This window comes from Macrotis lagotis, chromosome 5 (assembly GCF_037893015.1).
Source record: "Macrotis lagotis isolate mMagLag1 chromosome 5, bilby.v1.9.chrom.fasta, whole genome shotgun sequence".
Taxonomy (NCBI): domain Eukaryota; kingdom Metazoa; phylum Chordata; class Mammalia; order Peramelemorphia; family Peramelidae; genus Macrotis; species Macrotis lagotis.
The window spans coordinates 185,739,835-185,763,083 of record NC_133662.1 but is presented as its reverse complement, the minus strand read 5'-3'; the positions used below and the strand labels follow the sequence as shown (position 1 = coordinate 185,763,083).

Genomic DNA, 23,249 nt, shown 5'->3' with positions numbered 1-23,249 from the left:
TTCTACTGAAGTAATTATCAGTTTCTAACCTAAGACAATTTGAGAAGATCTCAGGGAAGTTAGGATTTCTAGGAGCAGGGATTTGGCCTGAGTAAAGTACAAACTTTTCCAAGGCCATCTCTTCCAAATCAAACAAACAAGTCCTGGGGGCAGGTAGGCTGAGAGGCAGCCTCAGTCTTAGAAACTTTCACCTCCAGGCAGTAGAGGGGTCTGCAAGCTGGACACCTTCCAGTGTGAAGGCACACCAAGCACAGACAAGTCCTGGACTGTGGCTGAGCTGAGGGGAGGAGATAGCACACACCTAGGTAGTACAGTAAAGAGGGGCAGGGACCCTGTTGACTGTGGAAACTTTCAGGACAGCAGAATTCCTGGTTTCAGTTCCTGGGCAGAAAGGACACCTATAGCCACCTAAAGGAGCAAGATCATTTGCAGGGCATTTTGGTTGGGTCCTAGCTGTGGCTTAGAAGTGGAGAGTCCTCTGAAAGTAACAGTAAGAAGGACCTGACACTTGAAGCATCATTTCCCTTACTTTGGGACCCTAACTTGATTACATTAATAGCTGCTAAAAGAGAAAGTAAAAATAAATAAACATAAATAAACTAAGGAGAAAAAACTCAACCCTAGATAGTTTCTATGGGGATAGAAAAGATTGGGTTCATTAAAAGGAAGAAATGGAGCTAAAAAGGCCACTCCTTTTTCAATGAGAAATGTCAAATTGTCCCAAGCACTTGGGACTTTAAAGACTTTAAAAATCAAGTGAAAAAACAAAACAAAACAAAAATAAATAAAGTGAGATCGAAAACAAAAAAGCAATCCAAGAAAATCAAAAAAAGCATCAACAGAAAGTGAAAATAAGAGAATCAAAAACTTAAGGAAGAAAATAATTCTTTGAAAACGATATAGGCAAAGGGAAGATAGTAACTTTCCAAGACACCTACATTAATCTATCCCTAAAGGCAAAATTGCTGGTGCAGTTTCACTAGTATTAAACTAATCATTATAAATTTAAATTCTATTTTAAAAGATACATACCAAAAAAATTCCATTAATTCAACATTATGTTGAAAGAGAATTTAGTTACCTAATCCAAGTGATCCAATTTTATCACTGACCATTTTCAGATCTCGCAATACTGAACTGCCCCTTGAATCTGAGGGGGGAAAAAATCAATTAACAAGCAAAATTAACTTTCTTTATAATACTATTAATTACTAGGACTTGATCTTTAAAATTAATTTTTTTAAAAATTGCATAGGAGCTTCTTTACATGATACAAGCATAATGATATAAAAAAAGACTGGCTAAAGATCATTAGGGACCAGGTCTAATTATATTAGATGACATTTTTATCAAAGGCTTAAATAAGACCAATAAAATGTTTTGTCCACACTACTCTAACTACATTACTCACTTCTACAAAACATTGCAGTTAATTTCTTGTTGGACACAAACGAACAAATTAAAAGTCCACTTTACTCCATTTTCTTCCCTCTATCCTTTTCATTCCTTTCTACAATCTGAATCTTATCTTCCATATTTGCTCACTAATATGAAAATTCTTTATTTCTTAAGCATTTTCCTTCAGTGACTCACACTCCCATCCCAAATAATCTACCTTTACTGTAACTAAATATCACTACCACCAAATCAATAAACTATTATCATAATCCAGATGGGAGAGGGATAAGAAGCAGGCACATGTGTGTAGGGTATGACTGTGGTATGTTTGCAGGCAGTTCATCTATCTATGACTGAGCATTCAACAGAACCCTAAAAGTGTGCATACTAAGTTCATAATTTAGTAATAAACTGAAGTGAGGAAACATTGTACCAGATTACTCATAACTGAATTATATATATTCTCCATCACTCCTGAGAAAAGATGGTGCAATGGCAATCCTTGAAGGATATATAGACTTGGAAAAACACAAATGAACATTATTGATGTGGCACTGTATTTTCATTTATTCTCTTAAACATTTTCCAATTACATTTAATCTGGTTCTGTGTACTAGAGAGTATTGCCTGCCAGACCCGAGTTAGACACTTCAGGTCAACTCTCTAAACTGAAAGCTGCAAAAAAAGCAACAAACAGCATTGGAAGGTTTCCTCATCCATGGGTTCCCCATACCAATGAAATCACAAGTTCATTCTCTAACCTTATTCTTCCTTCCTTTCTTTTTTTTTTAAAGTTTTTACTAGGCAATGGTTAAGTGGCTTGCCCCAAGGCCACACAGCTAGGTAATGATTACATTTCTGAGGCCGGATTTGAACTCAGGTACTCCTGACTCCAGGGCCAGTGCTCTATCACTGCGCCACCTAGCCACCCTTAACCCTATTCTTTCTTACATACAGAGAATATGTATAACGTCTATCATGTCATGTTAGCTCTTTCTTTACAACTACCATTTCAGCATGAACATTATGTTCATGCACTCTCTGTATAGTCATCAGGCCTCAAATTTGACAATGGTTCTGGAGAATCATGGTCAAGTAATTAATTTTTGTCTGCCTCAGTGTCCTCATCTGTAAATGGAGAAAACAGTACCTTTTGGGTGGTTGTGAAGGTCAAATAAGACAATTTATGTAAAATGCTTTTGCAACCTTAAAAGACCATATAAATGTTAACTATTAATGACCTTCTTATAAATGAGTAGTAACTAGAATTATATAAATCCTAAAATAAGAACTGAAATCTAAACCTAATAAGGACTTGATTGCAATAGAAAAAAACAAATGAGTAGCTCCACTTTCCAACGCTTTTAAAAATCCTTGTATTACAAATGATGAAAGTGACATTCACTATTTAGTTCACTTAGTCACAGACACAGGTCAAGGCAAGATGCAAATCTAAATCCTTTAACTAAATCTAGCACTCCTTCCGCTGTCAAACCAAACCAAAGTCATATAATAGGGATTTGTGTGTTTTGATACTTTTGGGGTACTTACGTTCAGATTCTTTCAGTAAACGTGTTCCAGTCAGGGAGTTAAGTCCACTTTTTAATGGTGGTGCATCAGAAAGTGATGCAAGACTTCCTCCTTGCTTGTTAGATTCACTTTTCCTAATTAATAAAACATATAACTTATAGTTCTTTCACCAACTATTCAAATCATATTTATATAAAGAAAATACAGAAAATTTACTATGCAAACTACACACTCAAAAGCTTTGGTATGCCTACTAGGAAAATTAAAAGGAAATAACAATCACAAATTCATGCACCAAAATATTTAACAAGAAATTATTTCCTCACCTCTTTTTAGAGGTTTGTTTGACATCTGTTATATCAAACAAATCTTCTAAGTCATCTTCAGTGTCACTGTTTCTATCAGAAGCCCTTTTTCACCCCACATTAAGAAATGGCAGCCAGGAGAAAAATATTTACATATGAATAAGTATAGCTACTGGCAAATAGCTAACAGAATAAAGTGAGTTGAACTCTCTGAAAAACTAATGAACAAAAAATACTGAAGAAGAAATTGAACATGGAGAAAGCAGTATAACTTTTCCTCTAATTAGAATTTTTTTCCTAATTCATTAGAATTTTTTTTTCTAAGAACTGTTTTGCTTCTCAGTGTCACTGCTAGCACTAAAAATCTACATGTCTTTTTTCCTGTAATGTTGCACCTTTTTAGGTCAGTGAAAAACAAGAGACTTGTCCTCTAGATGCAGCAATACAAATATTAAGTAAAAAAAAATTCTTTACACTGACAGAATGCTGAAATGGTTAACAACATGCTCTATGGTTTACACAAGGAAAATAATTTAAGATATATAGTTTATCGTTCCTTATAAGCTGTAATAACTATAAAGAAGTGAATGGAATGGAAGAGTTCAGGTTTTTTTCTCCCAATATAATTTTACCAATTTCTCATGAAGGCCTAAAAAAAAAATATTCTTTCAAAGCAATAATGATCTTCACAAATACAATCTTTGTTTTTATTAGTTTTCACAAGGCAGTGGGATTGAGTAGCTTGCTAGGTAATTATTATGTGTCTGAGATTGGATTTGAACTAAGGTCCTCCTGACTCCAGGGCCAGTGCTCTATCTACTGCACCACCTACCTGCCTTCTCACCAATACAATCTTTTTTTTTAAGTTTTTTACAAGGCAAATGGGGTTAAGTGGCTTGCCCAAGGCCACACTGCTAGGTAATTATTAAGTGTCTGAGACCAGATTTGAACCCAGGTACTCCTGGCTCCAGGGCCGGTGCTTTATCCACTACGCCACCTAGCCACCCCCTCACCAATACAATCTTAAAAAAGTTATATGCCAGTTTGGAGGGTCCCCATTTCTCATCTACTAAGACAAGTCACTTTATTATTTATTGTTACCAAAAAAAAAGTTGTCGAGACAATTTTGTATAAACAAAACTTGGTGGTACTTAAATGGGAAATGGAAAAGGGAGCATTCTTTTCACCCATTCTCCTCAAGAGCAGTGGGGTGATGAAAGCATACCCATTCCTCTGCAGTTTCTCAAAGGACAGAGTATGTCAGAGTACTAACCAACCTGTTCCCACCCCCACACACACACCAGGGCTGCCAATTCCTGAGTTAAAGTGGCTAAGGCCTAAAAATTTTGGCATTGTCCTTCAGTATCAATTTAAAATATACAAAAAGCATGAGAAAGTAATGGTTAATATAAATTTAAAATGGTTAAAATACATGTGGGACAAAAATTCTGTCAATAATACTTTCAGAGGGGGGCGAATAGGAAGTGCAAGGGATAGAGCACTGGCCTGGTAGTCAGGACAACCTGAGTTCAAATACGATCTCAGACACAGAATAATTACCTAGCTGTGTGACCTTGGGCAAGTCCCTTAACCCCATTGCCTTGCAAAATACCCCCAAAATGATAATAATACTTTCAGAGATTAATATTTATTATATATCAATCTGTTTTGTGGCTGGGGGGGGTACTAGCTACTGATCTATAACTAGTAAGAATGAAAGGGTAAAGATGAAATTATGAAACATATAGACAAATGAGAAATTAAGCTGAAGAGCTAAGTATACTCTTGGTCCATTGCTAATTTAAAATTTTAATTTCTATATTTAGACATGTTCCCTCCATAAAAGTTATTTTCTAAATCCCTAAAATTAAGGAATTTCCTTATACCAAAAACTAAATATCTAGAAGATATACTTTGAAATCATCAAGTAATTTATATGCAAGGCATATAATTCACTTACCAACCGTAATTTTTTTCTGGCTTAGGAACAGGATCATCAAAAAAGGAATCTCCATCCAGGTCATCTTCGTGAGAACATCGACCAGCTTTGTCTTTGCCATCCAAAGCTCTATTGTTTAAGGAAGAACCAAGTTTTGTTTCATTGGCTAATAGATGAAGGCTTTTGCTCCTCATTTCTGATGAGGAAATACTTGTATCACTCTGATTTGTTTCAGTGGTCTTCTAAGAAGAAGAAAAAAACATTTATATACCTCTTCCTCCTAGGTGAAATCAAGCATTTTCAGATATTTTAAATTCAGTTAAGATTTATGAATATATATATATGTATATAAAAACTTACTTTTAAGTCAATACATTGTATATAACAGCTGCTTAATAAATATTTATTTGAACCAATTGCAAGAAAAGCATTGAACAGGATTTAAAAATATTTAATTTATTTCTCCTTGAATCTAGATAGGATTGCAAATAGGACAAAAATACTTTTCTCAAAATACCTAAAACATTTTCAGGGAAAGAGGCTCATTATAACTTTTTATGTATGTATGTATGTATGTATGTATGTATGTATGTATGTATGTATATAAACAACAAACACAAATATATTCAGTTATATTTTGAGACTTCCATCTTAAAACTTTCTAAATATTTTTAGTTCAATTATATAACGTATATACTGAATAATAAACATAGAAAAAGGAATCTCCTCCACATAAATGACTTTTCATAAATAAAAATAAACAACTCTTCATAAGCATAATTAGTGACTCTCATCCATTATCTAAATACCATAATAGAGAATCCCAAAATTCTTTAGTATAGTTTCCAACTTTGAAGCTTTGGGATACCATACATAAGAGAAAGGCATTCCATTTGTTCTACCACCTCACAACTAAAACTGATTAAAACTGGGAGAAAAGAAATTTAAGTAGGTTTCACATTTATTTGAACATTCTTCCCATATTTACCAACATAATAGTTAGGAGTTTACAGTTGGCACAAAGCATCAGTAGACTGATGTAAAGTACAAGACAGACGCTAAGGAATGTATTTTCAATTATTATTTTTATTTCAATTATTATTTAAAAAAATAATTACATACAGCTTTAACTTTCCTATTCATGAATAATATTCCGTTATATCATTTCCCTGTTTCAGTACTGAGAAAGCAGTATACTGTTGTAGTAAAACACTGAACTTTAGTTCAGGAAACCTGGATTCTAATTCCCTTTCTGCACTTAACCATAACTTAAAATTCTTATGTCATTAACTTTATCTTCTATAATAGAAAGAGTTAGACAAGCTAACCATCAAGATTCTATATAAATGTTGTAATATGTCAGTTTGGAAATACTTGGATTTTGACACATTATACAGGGACTTTTAAAAAACAACAAAAGAGGATTTGTATCTAACTGCATCAATTGTCTTTTCCTATAGATTATAAATTACTTTAGGTAAGAGAATTTATATTCTGAACTATCAGCACTTTGTAAAGAAATAACTGAATGGATATCAGACAAAAGATATAATGGGATAAAACACAACGAAAGTTATGTTTTTCCACCACAATTTCCAAAAAAAATTAAAGCTCATTTCATAAACTCTTTACAATATACAGTTGGTATTGAAAATGAAATATTTCCATACTTCTGAAGAGAAATTCATGTTGCCATTTTTAAAAACAGGTTTAAATACTAAAAGGGTACAGAATTCCTCATCAACCTTTAAGAGATTTGGAACATAAGACTTTTTTTCATGAATTTGAATGAACGTTTTGTGAAACCATAAACAATACATTCATTTTATAAAACAGAATGCAACTAAACAGCTAATGAAGTAATAACACTATTGGAAACAGTTGATCCCATAGAAAGAGGATAAAAAATTTAAAAGAAAAAGTTATTAATGTAAGGAAATAATAAAAGCAATAATAAATCATTAAATCCCTTCCCCTCCTTGAATTCCTTTCATTAAAATCTAAACCAAAGAAAAAATAAATGATATGAAGTTAATATTTAGCAAACAGAAGCATTTTTGATTTAGAGGGAAGAGGATGTGTGGTAAAGGGCTAGCATTGGCAATTTTTCAATGAAAGGATAAAAAAGTCTAACAATACTGCAGAAATATTTTGCATTAAAATAAAACAGAAATGTTTTTTAGTGATATTTTATTATTAAATCAACCTTAATCTTCCAGGATTCTCAAGCTTGTCAACATGAGATGAAAATAAATTTCCCAATCTGTAGTACATAAAACTCAGATTATAAATATGATTTACTGAATTATCAATTCTCTACGGCTAAGAAAAAGTAACTCATCCAAAATGAAAACTTATTCATCATTAATATGATAAATACTTGTTTGTTATGGTTATATGACTATTTCAGATAAAGAGCTACACCAAATTCAACTATTAAAAAAATAAGTGGTTAAAAACATGCACATAATACACAAAATGTGTACGTACATTTCAAAAGAATCATATTGATAGCTCAATATTTTGATGAATCTCTAATAATCATATGCAATTCTTTCAATTGAACAAGTATACTGGTACAGCGAAAAGAACATTGGAACATATACACAAAGTTGTATGTGTGTGCACATGAGTCTATGCATGTAAAGAGACTGGAAAAGAGAGTGAAAAGGAAATCAATTAAGAGCAGTAGTCCAACACAGAGGTGGGAAAATCCTGTACCAGGTTAATGACTGCAGAGAAGTAAACATGTTAAAGGAGATAGAATTTTAAGACTGGGAAAGTGATCAGAAGTGGAACTTAAAAAGAACAAATAATATAGGAAAGAAAAATCTTAACCTGGCGTCTATCTATGGTTTTATTTGTAATACTAGACAGTTGGTGGCCCAGCAGGTTAGAGCAGTGGGCCTGAAGTCAGGAAGACCCTAGAGTTCAAATCTGATCTCAGGACACTTACTAGCTGTGAGATCCTGGGCAAAGTATTCAACTTCTACTTGACTCAGTTACATCAATAATAGTAGGAGGGTATTGTTATGTGGGAAATCCTGAGAAGTGCTATCATGGGCAGCTAGGTGGCACAGTGGATAAATCACCGGCCTTGGAGTCAGGAGTACCGGGATTCAAATCTGGTCTCAGACACTTAATAATTACCTAGCTGTGTGGCCTTGGGCAAGCCACTTAACCCCATTTGCCTTGCAAAAACCTTAAAAAAAAAAGTGCTATCATGAGGATCAAAAATGATTAAATGCAATGACTGGCTCTGCATAAATGCTTATTTCTGATTTATTTTATTTTATACATTCTAAGAAAAAGTCCAAGTCTAAGAATGATTCAAAAAAGATTAAGAACAATCACTCCAGTAGAGCAAACCAGAATAAATGGAAGGATGGTGGCACCCAATATCAATATAAGTTTAAAAGAGGGTGGGTTTTAGAGAAAAGATAATGAATTCCTTGTTGACAATATTTAGTTTAAGTTCCTTATGAGAGCAGCAAACTATGATGTCCAACAGGTAGTAGTTGATGTGAGACTGAGTTTAGGAAGAAAATGAGGACTAGAGATAACACACACACACACACACACACACACACACACACACACACACACACACACAGAATGATAAAAGAACTAGTGCAAACTGATAAAAAAAAAATTAATGAAATCATGAAGTGAGAACACCAAAATGGAAAAAGATCCTCACCGTCTCTCTTCAAACCTCCCTACATTAACTACTTTGTCTATACTTGAATTTATTCATTTTATATGAGTATTATAGTTATCAGTGTGTGTACTCTTTTCCATGAGAATGTAAGCTCCATGCCTGCAAGTTTTATTCTTTATACTCCTATCTCCTAACATAATATTCAGCACATAATTGCTCAATATAATGTTTATTATTTGAGAGCAATGTTAAGAAAACCCAGGGAAAAGATAATATCCAGGAAAAAAAGCATTATGCCAGTGTAAGGTAAAGAGGTAAAGAAGGATAAGAGGGCTTAGGAGTCTCAGGACTTAATGATTAAAAGATTTCTAGTAACCTCAGAGAAAACAGTTTACACTCACTAATAAGATCAGTAGTCAGACAATGAAGGGTTAAATGAGTTTATAAAGATAAATAAAAACTTTTCCAGGAGGTAAAAGCAACCCTGTTGATTGTTGGCTTTCAGTGATATATTTGTCAGAGCTAAGTTCAACATTTAGCCATCTATATAAGCACTCCAATGCATTTTATTAAAATTTTCCTAAAATACATTTCTGTTCCATTTATATCTAAACTGGACATCAGTTATGTCTGTGTGTGAGAAAAATGGACAAAACATAATAAAGTGATAGTTTGAGGGGATAGTAACTGCTTTAATTTGAAATGATTACCACTCATTTGAATAACATAGCATTTTTAAATCAATTACTGTATATGAATAATCCCCAAATCTCTTCTATCCTTAACAATTTATGAATCAATTTTAGTCATAGTCAATCTTTCAAAGAATCCAAATGGTATACAAAAACAAACTATAATATTTCTTTAATGATGCTGACACATTATTTTAAAATTCTGTAGTGCATCAGAAATCACCATTCTGATTTTATCCATTCACCATAATACCAATCTCTCCCTTATAATCCTAAATGCAATGTTGACATCATAGTGTGGCGACTGAGGATTATGTCAATAGAACACAAACTCTAATAGAATCAACATTATTTGAAAAGGTGGACTACATGCCTGCTAATTTTGACCATTATCTATTGAGTTGAGGAACAGTAGAGAGAATGCCTAGACTAACAAAAAAAACCACATATTTTTGAAATCTTGAAATAAGATAATAATACTGACATAAAGTATAATGCAATTAGGCTAGATCTATATTGACTTTATGATATTTCCTAGAAACTGTTTTTAAAAATAAATGGACATTTCTTCTTATTTGTCATTTATTCTCCTCAAAGCAGTGAGAAAGGAAAAATTTCCCTTCTAGGGGACAAGGAAGGAAGGGATAGATTCCCAATTGTTTGGTAATAAATTCACAGTGACATTTCAGGATATATTATTTATTACACTGATGGATTTTAACCAATAACTGGTTATTATGTAGATATTATGTCTTATTAAAATAAAATGCTTTAAGACTTACACCCTAAAACTAGACTTTAGGTAAAATAACATAATTAGGTCCATTCTTCAGGAAATAAACTCCTTCTGATAAGGCCCAATAACTTCAATCTGATTATCAATTTACAGTAAATAACTCCATCAGTACTCTAAGATATATAGACATTTACACAAATAATATAACTCCGGATTTAACCAACAATTCTATTAGTGAATTTTTACTGATACTACCTTAACTGCCCAAATGTGCATCTCATTTTTCAGTAGGGAATTGTATTATTATAGCCAGAATTAGAATTAGCCTAATATAGGATAAATCAAGTTTTATTATTAACTTAATTTCTTAATCTGCACTATGACAAGGCATTTCAGATTAAAGAAACAATACTCTTGTTATCAGAAATCATGCAGTACTTATGACATATTTTTCACTTTTCTCAGAGCCCCCAAAAATTAACTTCTTGCCCATCATATGTAAAGATATCCTTATTCTTCATCTTCATGAGATAAACTATTACTTGGTTTAATATTTATTACTCTGAAAGTCATAGCCAAATATATCTACAAAGAACAGTACAAGTGGAAAAATATTTTTATGTGAAAATCTACTACAAAAGGGAAAAAAAATTACACCCAGGAAACATCTTGCTCTAAATAAAAAAATAAACAACAACTAGAAAGAAACCCACGTAAATTTTTTCTGAAATTTGAGAGAAAACATGATGCAAACCTTAAAAAAAAAAGATTCTACTCATGTGCATAGCTTTTTTAAGAATACTAAAGGCGGGGCAGCTAGGTGGCGCAGTGGATAGAGCACTAGCGCTGGAGTCAGGCATACCAGAGTTCAAATCCAACTTCAGACACTTAATAATTACTTAGCTGTGTGGCCTTGGACAAGCCACTTAACCCATTGCCTAGCAAAAAAAAAAACAAAACACACACACACACACACACACACACACACACACTAAAGGCGCCTTTAAACAATTTATTCCAAAGGAAATCTCTATGGTCTTTAAAAGTAATGTGCCTTTCAAAATGTTTAACTTAATCAGTCAAGGTTATTCAATAAACTCAAAGTATCAACAAGATGTCAATTTCCTTAGTGAATGACTATCTCTCTAATGGTTAAGATACTCCAAAAATTAAGTCCTGCCCCAAAAAGATTTCCTTGCAGAAAAAGAGAATGTGTCCTTGTTACATCAAAAAATCCAGAGTAGGGTTCTACAAAGTACTTATCTGTTATAATTACAGATCAGTACACACAATCAATACATGCACACTTCTAATTTGAAATTTCCTAAGTGAACAAAACAGTATTTCCCCGTATTTGTGAGCTGACTCTCCAACTTTACCTTTTCTTTTCCCATTCAATACTACCTTCAATTTGTCCTTATTCTTTATAATTCTTAAAATCAGTAATGTTTCTGGTACTATGTGAAGTTCTGAGGATACAGAGACAAAAATGTCTGCCCTCAAGGAACAGGGGGGTGAGGGGGTAAATGAACTCAAGAGAGACCAAGAATAAATTATATCGATGTGGGTAACATCTGTATGAAGATAACAACTCATGGGAAATGAGTTATTTACCAAAGAGCAAACAGAAAAGAACAAAGAGACCCAGGACAGAATCTTGGAATAAACCCACAGAAAGAAAGCAGGACATGTGATGATGATGATTCAAAAAAGGAGAATGAGAAGATGAAGTCAAACAGGTATTAACAGAATTAGGGGAAATAAGCATTATATAAATCCAAAGGGGGGAAAAAGTACCCAAAAGCTTCTGAGGTCAATAAAGATAAGGATTAAGAAAAGGCCATTAGATTTGGCAATTAAGAAATCATTGGCTGTGTAGGGTTAAAGCCTAATCCAGACTCTCAAAAAACAAACAAACAAACCAAAGAGTAACTAAGCACCAGTAAAGCAACTACTGCAAAATCCATACATGTAAAAAGAAAAGGACAATGTAAAAATAAAATTTAGAAATTAACACCAGAGAGCACTAATCCTTTGGGGGGGGGGGGGGGTTCACTAAAGTCCCCCTGCCACCCAGGCTTCACACTTCCATCAGGACTTAAGGCCTAGAAAACCATACTGGAATCTCCTCTTGCCATATTTGAATCCTCCCCTGCTACCAAGAGTTTGCTAACACACCTGAATTTTCCTTCCTCTCCCCTCAGCCAATAACAACCAGACAGTTGACTATGTAAGAAGTTAAGAGGTTGTTCCCTATCTGCTGTTAACCCCTAGATTAGAGGATATGCTAAGCCCCACCTCAAAGACTACAGAAACTATTCAAAACACCCTTGCCTCCCTCTCTCTCAAACCTATAAAATGTGGCTAGTGATCAAGCCAAATAGAAAAGGAAAACCAAGGAAAAACAGGGAAAGAATATCATTATTGCACCAGACCTGAAAGAAAAGAGCCTGAAATCTGGAACCAGTCCTTTCCTCCCAGATATTACTTAAAAAGCAAGGACTAGGCTGATGAATGACAAAACCCCTAAAGTAGGAGGAGGCTGAAATCACTTTAAACCTAGCTCTGGGGAAGTTACTCATCAACAAGGAGAAACAGCTAAGAAACAAATGTGACAGTGAAAGGGCTGAAACACCAGATATTTCAAAAAGAAGACAATTCAATAAATATCCAAAGTACAAACAAGTAAATTTATGGATCTCAAAATTATAAATACAAAATCTGCAGAGAATACAAAGATCTCTTAAATGTTACAAGACAAAGGAAAATGGAGCAATGAAATATAACTATGCAAATACCAAGAGTATACTTCAACAAGAAATTCTAGCCATTAAAAAAGAAATGAATAAGAGAAGAAATTAAGAATGAATATATGTCAGAAATTATAGCTCAAAAAAAACTAATAAAAAACTCAATTAGCAAGTTAGAAAAAAAGACGCAGTGGTGAAGAATTTCAACAAAGAAGGAAAGGAGTAATTAAAAGATTTGTAATACAAAATATTTAGGTAGAGAAAGTTGACAGAAAAGCAAAAGCAATTGTTTAACAGTTAAAATAATCAAGTCTGGACTCTCAAGAGATAAGAAGACCACCCCCCTATATTTCTACAGAGATATGAATGTAGATATAGAAAACTGAATATGATGACTTTTTTCTATGTATTGGTTAGTTTTGACAAAACTTCTTAAAACCTTTTTTAAAAATTCATTATTCTAAGGTATGATTTTCTGGTAGGGAACAGGGATGAATAATATACAAAATGTAAAAGCAGATGTCAATAAAAATTTATTTTTTATAAGAGATCTTTGTAAAAAAATTTTAAATGCTTAATAAAGCATACTATATGATTCTGAAATGGGTTCAATTTTTCCTATTGCATTTTCCTATCTCTTACAGAAAGCTCAGGGACAAAGAGTTGTATATTCAGAAAATAGCAATAAGGTAAGCAATAACAGTGTAAGCCTAAACAATGAAATTGCCTATAGTTTTAAAGAAAGACAACACTGGTTACACTAATTGTGATTATGGCAAAGGTCACTTGCATGTCTATGGAAATAAAATTTAGAAACTAGTAGCAGATCATGTTCAAAAATGCAAGAAATTGAATGACAGACCAGGACCCCAAACTATTATGTATTAGTTACCATGCTTAACACTGTGCTGGCTAAGCTGACAAAAGATCAAGTGTAAGGGCCTGTTTAAGTGTCTGATTCATCTTAGCCAGAAGTACTGTGAACCCTAACATGCTTCTTAAGGATGTGTTCATAAACTACACCCCTAAGTAGGTGGAGTTTTTTTTTGGGGGGGGTTCTTTTAATGTAGAGACAAGAAATTCACCTCTTATATCCTATGAGTTATATTTGCCGACTGATTTAATAAGTTAATTCCTTTTCTCCATACTTGTAAAATCAATTTGACTAAGAGACTTTTTGCTCCCGGAAAGTTATTATCTTGAAAAAGAATGTGTAAATCGGTATAAAAATATTTAATCAATAAGATTGTAGTATAAAGATGATGAGTTTGGCGAATTGTAATTTTTTAAAAATCTACTTGCAATTTTTAAATTCAAAAACAAACAACAAAAAAAAATTGGCAAATAACCTAAAAGTCTAATAAGTATCTGTGATTTTGAAGGGAATGAAATATAGCAATTAAGTTACTCGTGTCACCAGCTCATCTCCAATCACATGCTACTAATCAGGGGTTTTAATGAATAAATAGCAATGTGGCCTATGATGAAAAAAACTACATAAAACTAAGTTCTTGAAGAGGAAAAATTAAATGCTTATATATATATATATATATATATATATATATATATGTTTAATGCACTTACAAGTGCACATATACATGTAATTGTATATTTAAATACATGTTTATATATACATGTGGGAATATATATACATGTCCATGTATATTTCTCTGTATGTATGTATATATGTATAAATACTTTGTTACATGGAATGGATCGTAGGGAAGAAGAAAGGACAGTGAGATACATATGATAAAAAACTAAGAATAATTTAAATTTTAAATTTTATATACAAATAGGATACAAATATCCCAAATATCTGCATAACAGAAGTCATATATTCTTCAAGGATTCTATTTATTTAAAAAAAACAGGAACAATTCTAAATCTTTAATGACATGCTAATTAAAAACCTAAAAACAGGGGTGTTTAGTTTATCTTCAACATGACCTTTGTTATTTTCCCTTCAGTAAAAACTGAATTTTAAAATAATTGTCAACTCAAACTTGTGTTTGTCTTACACAGACCATCATCTAAGTTCTTAGGTTCTTTAATTATATGTGAATAATTCTGACAATTTTCAAAGAAAATAAAAAGTTTGTGTTCAAACTCCTAATCAAAGCACATCATGATGCCAATGCGAACCCACTACTAGAATTTTTCAGCGTAGGCTGCTTTTCCCTAAAGAATCTAAAAGCACTTGACGGCCTTTTTGCTCTCATGCATTTTACCTTTTCACCAGCCTTCTCCCCGCTTTTCTTCTTTTTACCTTGTCCTTTATACCTTGGTATCTGAGCATGAGAATAAAATGACATCTTTTACCACAAAATACATATCTTTCTATGTATAATATTAAGAAATAATGGATGGCTCATAAACCATTCTTATGAAGACTAATAGAAATTCTCAATAAATGGAAAATCTCCAAGAGTAATTTCTTGTCTCCCTTCCTATTCTCACTATGGTATAGATCATTCTTAGCAATTGTTTTCCAATAAGTGGCTTAAGTCAAATTTGGATATTGTATCACCTTAATTTGTGATGATGGGGCGGCTAGGTGGCACAGTGGATAGAGCACCAGCCCTGGAGTCAGGAGTTTTCGAGTTCAAATCCGGCCTCAGACACTTAATAATTAAGTGTGTGGCCTTGGGCAAGTCATTTAACCCCATTTGCCTTGCAAAAATCTAAAATAAATAAAATGATTTAGTCCAACCATCCCATTTAAAAAAATTTGTGATGACCCAAAAATAGCCATGCTTCTCCTGGACAAGTCAAAAGATAAACAGGATGGTCATTAATCATCCTTTTTAATTTCAGGAGCTGCATTTAAGATGATAAATTTATGGTTCAAAGAGTCTGATTTGGGGATCATAGACCACTCCAACCTAAATAGATTCATGTTTTTGATTATTTGAATAGTCTTAAGATTGGGGGGAAAAGATAAAAAAAAAAGGAAAAAAAGAGAAAGTGTTAACTAACATTTTCAAAGACCAGGCTATAACTAATTGGAATTGGGCTTGAATGAAAGTAAATCCCTTAGTCATTAGGGAATTTCTAGGCTTACCACAGGACTTTTAGATTTGCAATGTGTATTTAGAAGCCCTTATACACCAGAACCAAAGGGTAAATCAGAAGTATAACTTCCTTTTGGCAAACAGATAGGGGAAAGGAAAACATAATGCTCCTCAGAATATAGTTTACAAGTTTATCTGTAATTGAGTCAAGACAATATTATTTCTATGAAAATAATATTTTAGGTGTATTTCCTAGGTGACTAAAATAAAAATCAAAATTCTCACATCTTTAATTTCTCAAGTTTCAAGAAGCAAAGAGAAAGAACATTGTTTCATTTTAATGATATAGTAAATTTGAGAGATTTAAAGACTGAATTCTACAAAAGTCCCCAGAAGTCTCATTGGTAGTATGCAGATTACTATGAATCTCAAAGCCTATCCTAGGAAACAGGAGCTTAGTTAAGTCTTATCCTTATTCCATCTTTGGAATGGGTTTCCAAAAAAGTCATTCAAGGACCAGTCTAGCTAAGTTTGGAGAGGGGTTCACTACTAGGTTGTCTGCAAGATGACTGCTTTTGAAGCCACATAACTCTTAAAGATAATTTACTAAATTGCAAAAGTGTTGTAATCTGCACTTTAGCCCATACAGATGATATCACAGTCCTTTAAATTATCGAAGTAAGAGGGAGATTTACACTTAGGATTCTGTTCACAGAAATAAAATAACTATTAAAAAGTTATAAACTTAAGAGCAGATATATTTCAAAATCTTTGTATCTCAACTCTTCTGTGAGTACATCTCTAAACTACTTTTTCTATATTGAAGGAAACATATTTTATATAGAAGACATTTGATTTTAGGACATTATTTTTAAAAGAGGTTCATTTTATGTTGCCTACAGTTTCTTTAAATGAATTTCTCTATCTCACTGCTGGATTTTGTTGGTGATATATAGAAATGCTGATGAATTATATGGGTTTGTATCCTATAACTTAATTATTTCAATTTCTTTTTCTTCTCTTATTGCTAAATTTAGCTAACATTTCAAAAACAATAATGAATAATAGTGGTGATAATGGGTATCCTTGTTTCACTCTTGATCTTAATGGGAATGCTTCTGGATTATCCCCACTATATATAATGGTTTTAGATAAAATATTGCTTAATATTTGAAGGAAAACTACAAATGGGTTTCATTTTAAGATTAAAAAGTAATCTATGCATTTTGCTTAACTTCTATTATCTACAAATATTTTGATTAATATAAAAAATTAAGTTTAAAGAAAGATCTAATAAGTCAGAAATCTAACAAAGGGAATCTCTCATCCTACTACTTCCTGCCTCATTGAAATAGAGAATGACAAAATAAAATAGACGAAGAGTGAGGTTTTCTGTCTATTTAGAAATAAAAATATTGCAATATTCTCATTCTCACCTCAAAATTCAAAAAATCCTACTAAATCACCCCAAAGTAATGGTTTCTTTTTCTCCAAATTTTTATGCATAGAATAGTCAAGGAATGATTACTTTTAACTGATTGATAAACTACATTAGTGACTCATCAGGAAATCAATTTGCTTTTCTCATTGGATAAACTCTACAAAGAAAATGGAAAAGAAAATAGTGAAAAATGCAGTGATGTAAGTAGATACAACTTATCATGGCTAGAGTGTTATTACTTCCCTCAACTGTAGCTGAAACCTAAGTATAAAGAATCAACACTCAATCATCAATAACCCTAACATATGCTGCCCTGAATTTAAACTCCAGTGTTCATATAAATCTTTTCTTCTATTAGTAAAAAGCATTATAACCTGCCCTCTCTCTGCAGAGTACAGTAGAAAGAACACTGGTTCTGACTGCTGGATTAAAATTAAATTTATGATACTGACTGTGAGATCCTGAGTAAATCACTTATCTTCCCTTAACTCATTTTTTAAAATACAACATAAAAAAAACCACAACCAATGATTTTAAAAGCAAAATGCAAAGCAAGCTTCAACAAGATAATAAATCAAATGTTGTTCTTAACTCCAAATCTGAGCATCTCTCTGCAGTGAAAGCTAAAAGAAACCCAAGCTAATTTCAAAGGAAAAAAAATAGCACCACAAACTACATCAAGTGAAATACACAAAATAGTAATAAATCTAGTTTTAACTATCACAATAAATTCATGTCCACAAAATAGAATTTGAAGAACTGATAAATCATAGAAACAGTCACAAGATCCCTTCATATCTGATAAAGAAAAAATATACTTTTTCAGCCAAATACAGAACACAGTTGTATCTGACACTTATTTCAATAAAAATGAAAAATCAACAGCAGGCTTTATGTAATTTCTTAAAAGCAGAAATGCTTTCATTGAGGCAATGTAAATGACTTACCTTACTTGGTACTGTATGAGAACTTGTAATCTTTCCTTCGGGGGATTTTGATGGAGAATGTATGTCAGATAGGTCCAGTCCTCCCTAAATATAAATATACCATTTAAAACATTACATGCTTTATGAAAACAAAAGTATATTTAAAACTTTCTACTTTGGATAGTATATACATATATATATAGATATAGATATATATAGATATATATATATATAGATATAACACTCAAGAGCAATCTTAATAATTGCACTTATTTTGATGCAAATATTAATTCATTTCCTCTCTGATAGTAATAAAAAGGCTTTAATTTTAACAGTTAATCATCTCTCAAAAATGAATCAACATACATTAAATTTCTATTTTTGTGGTAGGCACTAAAGTTACAAAGACAAAAAATGAAACAGTCCTTGATCTCAAGAAATTTACATTTGCTGTAGGGAATATAAGTTAATGTGAAAACAATATGATAAATGAGAAAAGATAGGGGGAGATGAAGGATGTTATTCTCCAATTAATGGACATTCCCTCATTTCTAATTCTTTACTACTACAAAAAGATTCACCATAATCTTGTACATTTAGGTTGGGTTTGTTTTTTTTTAAATCACTTTGGAATACAGACCTAGTAGTGGCATGCTGGATCAAAGAGTATGCAACTGATTTATAGCCTCCTTGGGCAATATTTCCAAATTGCTCTATAGAATAGTTCCATTAGTTCACAACTCCAACAGTGCATTAGTGCCCCAATTTTTTCACATCTCCAACATTTATTATTTTCCTTTTCTGTCATTTTAGCCAATCTGATAAGATAGCTCAGTTGTTTTAATTTACATCTCTCTGATAGTGATTTTGAACATTTTTTCATGACTTCAGATAGCTTTGATGATTTCTTCTGAAAACTGCCTGTTCATATTCTTTGACCATTTATCAACTGAGGAATGACTTTTATATTGACTCAGTTCTCTATTATATGTAAAAAATGAGGTCTTAATTAAAAAAAAAAACACCTGGTACAAAGATTTTCCCCCCAGTTTTCTCCTTTCCTTCTAATCTTAGTTGCATTAGTTTTGTGAATGCAAAACCTTTTTAATTTAATGTTATCAAAATTATCCATTTTATAGCTGTATAAATGTTATCACACATTCGGTCAAAAATTTTTGCCTATCCATAGATTTAACAGAGAAACTAAACTATTCCATGCTCCCCTAATTCACTAATGGTATAGCCTATATTCCATTTTTAAAGGAGTCAGAGCACTGAACGTGTTAGAGTAGAATTCCTATTATAGAAATAGTTAAAACAACAAGTAACTTAAAAGTCTATATGATGTCTGAGTATACTGAGGAGCTAAAATGGCTGCGCTCTACTTAGGGTGTATTAGACAGAACTGACATCAACATCCCCAAGCAATGTTGCCTTTCCTTCTAGATTAACTAAAAATAAAATGTTGCTTCATGTTATGGAGGTGAATGTAGTGATCTAATAAGTATCCTTGAGATTGCATGTTGTAGTTTTCTTTTTTCAAAATTTTGTATGTTTTAAACTTGATAACCATAGTTAAGAATATAAAACACAGGACTTCCAGCTAAGATGGCAGAAAGAAATCAGGCATTGTTTTAGGCACTCCTGGCTTTCCCTCTGAAGTCTCTTAACAGATTTTTGGAGCAACACAACTCAAAAAAGAACAGAGGGAAACATCTTCTAGCAAGGTCTGTCACAGGGGGAACGTGGGCATGCAAGAGTGTCAGGGTGAGGCAGGGGATTGACAACTGCAGTAGTGAGAGCAGAATCCTTTGCACAGTGGGCAGAAAGCAAGAACTGGAGTGGGGCTGCCCAAGATACCCATTCAGCCAAATGGTCAGCCTGAGCCCTCTGTGTTCTCAGAGGAGCCCCAGCATACCTGTGGGAGGGCCTGGCTTTCTCCAGTACAAACACAGAAATAGCCTGCTCCCGAGACCTAGGTATGGGCAGCAGGACTTCCCCAGCACAGGTCATCCAGAGAGAGCTTCTGGTATTTCTAAGCCCCGACACTCTAGCCCAACAACTGGGTGTCCAGTTCCAGTTCCAGTCCCAGTCCCAGACCCATGGAGTGGGCCGCTGACACCTCAAATAGAATACAGAGAAAGCTTCCTGTGTTCCTTACCGGTTGGTTCACAGAGTGACCTTCTAGGGTTCCCAATCCCAGTAAGCAAGGCCCCTAGGGTTCTCAACAAGAAGATCTGCGAACCAGCCCCTCCCCCTCCCCAAGACCCTACAGATAAAATTTCCCAAGTGAAGAAAGGCCAGAGCAAAGCAGGGTCTACTGACTGTTGTTACCTTGGAGATAAGGATACTAGATCAGAATAGGAGGATACAAAGGATGCTATATATGAAGTTTTTGAGGAAAATATGACTTGATCACCAGTCAGAAAGACTTCTTAGAAGAGATAAGGAGATTAAAAATCAAAATGGAAAAATTGGGGAAAAAAATGCAAGAAAAATTAACATCTAACAACAAAAAATGACAAAGAAAACAAATCCTTTAAAAATAAAATTGGACAAATGCAAAAAGAAAATAATTCCCTCAAAAACACAAATAGGAAAATGGAAAAAAGATACAAGAGCTAAATGAAGAAAATATCTAAAACATAGATTGGAATCAGTGGCAGCTAATGACTTCATGACAATCTGTTAAACAAAATCAAAAGAAAATATAAAATACCTCATTGATAAAATAACTGACCTGGAGAAAACTGAAAGGAAATAGAAAGGAATATATCTTTTTTTTCCCTGCAGTACAAGACATAAAAACCTCTAAATCAAATGCAGAAAAGGCAGAAATATTAAATGCATCCTTTTCAGAACATGATGTAATAAAAATCAGAGTCAATAAGGATCACAGATAGACCTAAACCAATTGGAAACTAAATAACCTAATTTTTAAAAATCAGTGGATCAAACAACAAATTATAGAAAAAATTAATGAATTCATCCAAGACAAGAACAATAACAAGACAACAATGAAAACTTTTGGAATAAAGCAAAAGCATTTATTAGGGGATATATTATATTTTTAAATGCTTACTTGAATAAAATAAGAGTGAATCAATGAACTGAGCATGCAACTAAAAAAATTAGGGAAAGGACAAATTAAAAATCCCCAATTAAACACCAAATTAAAAATTCTGAAAATTAAAGGTGAAATTAATAAAATCGGAAGCAAGAAAGCAAACTAATAAAACTAAGAATTGGTTTTATGAAAAAAAACCAATAAAACAGATAAACCTTTGGTTAATTTGATTTAAAAAAAGATGACATCCAAATTATTAGTATCAAAAATGGAAAAAAAGGTGAATTCACCACCAATGACAAGGAAATTAAAGCAATAATTTGGAATTATTTTGCCCACCTGAATGCCAATAAATTTATTAGAATTTGTTTTTATTAATATTTCACTTTAAAATTTTACCCCAGCTACATGAAAAAAATCAAGCTTCAACATTTACTTTCAAAAACCTTGAGTTTCAAATTCTCTCTCCCTTGTCACTACACTCCCCTCCATTGAGAAAGCAAGCTACTTGGTGTAGGTTAAAAATTTATATCCATGAAACACATTACAATAGTCATGATGTAAAAGTAAACATAACCACCCCCACCAATCAAAGAGAAACCTAGAGGAAATAAAGTGAGGAAAAAAGTGTTTCCTTCTGTATTCAGACAACATCAGTTCTTTCTTTGGGATGGATAGCATTCTTTATCATAAATCCATTAGAGAAATTGCAAAAATATTTTTTCCCAAAGTGGCTACTGTTAGTTTTATTTCTCTCCAACCCCATTTATTCTACTCTCTCTTTTCACTCTGTTCCCTCCTCAAGTGTGTTGTATCTGACTACTCTCTCCCACCATCTTCCCTCTTTGATCACTTACACCCACACCATTCCCTCCCTCTCCCATCCCTTTCCTCTCCTAGCTTCCTCTAGGGTAAAATAGATTTCTATACCCAATTAAGTTTATTATTTCCTCTCTGAACCACTTCCAATAAGAGTAAAGACTCACTCTCCCTCACCTTCCTGCCTTAGACCATTGCAAAAGTTTTTCCTTGCCTCTTTTTATGTGAAATAACTTATCCCATTCTCCTACTCACTCATTAATTCCAACTTTTTATTATACCTTCAAATTCAACTCCCTCTTGTGTGTTGTCTAAAGTATGCTCTAACTGCTCTAATAAATAAGGTTCATTATCAGTATCTTCCCTTACAGGAATACATAGTTCATCATCATTAAATCCCTCATGATTTGCCCTTTCCATCCTCCTTCTCCTATGCTTCACCTGAGGTCTGTATTTAGAGATCAAACTTTCAGGAGAAAAGATGGGCATTCAGTGAAATAGGGGACTTTGAAACTTTCAGAGTACTTTACAAACCTTTAAAAGCACTGTATTTTGGGGGATAAGTACTTTATCCATTTTTTCTCTCCATATAAACTAAGAATAATAATCAATCATCATGCTATTCAAGAATGTAATTTATTCAAATTTTTGTCTTAGTTATTATTGCATTCCATTATTAGGATTTTAAAATTTGATTATTATAGATTGATCTAATTATTTTTGCAACTCGATCTTTACTTTATAAATTTAGTTGTTATGCTATTATAGAAGCTAAGAAATTAGGACTTGAAACTAAAGCCAAGTTCCACTAAAGTTTATGCTGGTAAAAGGGGTAGGGAGAGATGATTAAACAGGAACTGAAAGAATTTTCCCTTGAAAACGTTAATAATAAAGACACTTATAAATTTTTAACTGTTAAATTCTCACATATAAGTAGGATACATGAATTTATATTCCATGTCCTGGCTTCA

At 32.9% G+C, this 23,249-nt stretch overlaps 1 protein-coding gene across 12 annotated transcripts in view; it reads right to left on the bottom strand.

The window, feature by feature from the left end:
* Nucleotides 1-23,249, bottom strand: part of CEP43 (centrosomal protein 43) — a 60,993-nt gene that overhangs the window by 20,515 nt on the left and 17,229 nt on the right. For 8 of the 12 annotated variants that reach the window (XR_012468603.1, XR_012468602.1, XR_012468607.1 and 5 more), the window contains 5 exons: nt 18,414-18,497; nt 15,243-15,302; nt 5,194-5,414; nt 2,950-3,062; nt 1,082-1,150 (listed from right to left, as the gene is read on the bottom strand). Coding sequence is in view for 6 of the 12 variants with exons in the window: in XM_074188025.1 (XP_074044126.1) it covers nt 1,082-1,150; nt 2,950-3,062; nt 5,194-5,414; nt 15,243-15,302; nt 18,414-18,497 (547 nt within the window). In the remaining 6 variants the exon portion in view is untranslated. The remainder of the gene's footprint in view (nt 1-1,081; nt 1,151-2,949; nt 3,063-5,193; nt 5,415-15,242; nt 15,303-18,413; nt 18,498-23,249) is intronic. The other 4 variants (XR_012468605.1, XM_074188026.1, XR_012468604.1 and 1 more) reach the window with 3 other exon arrangements.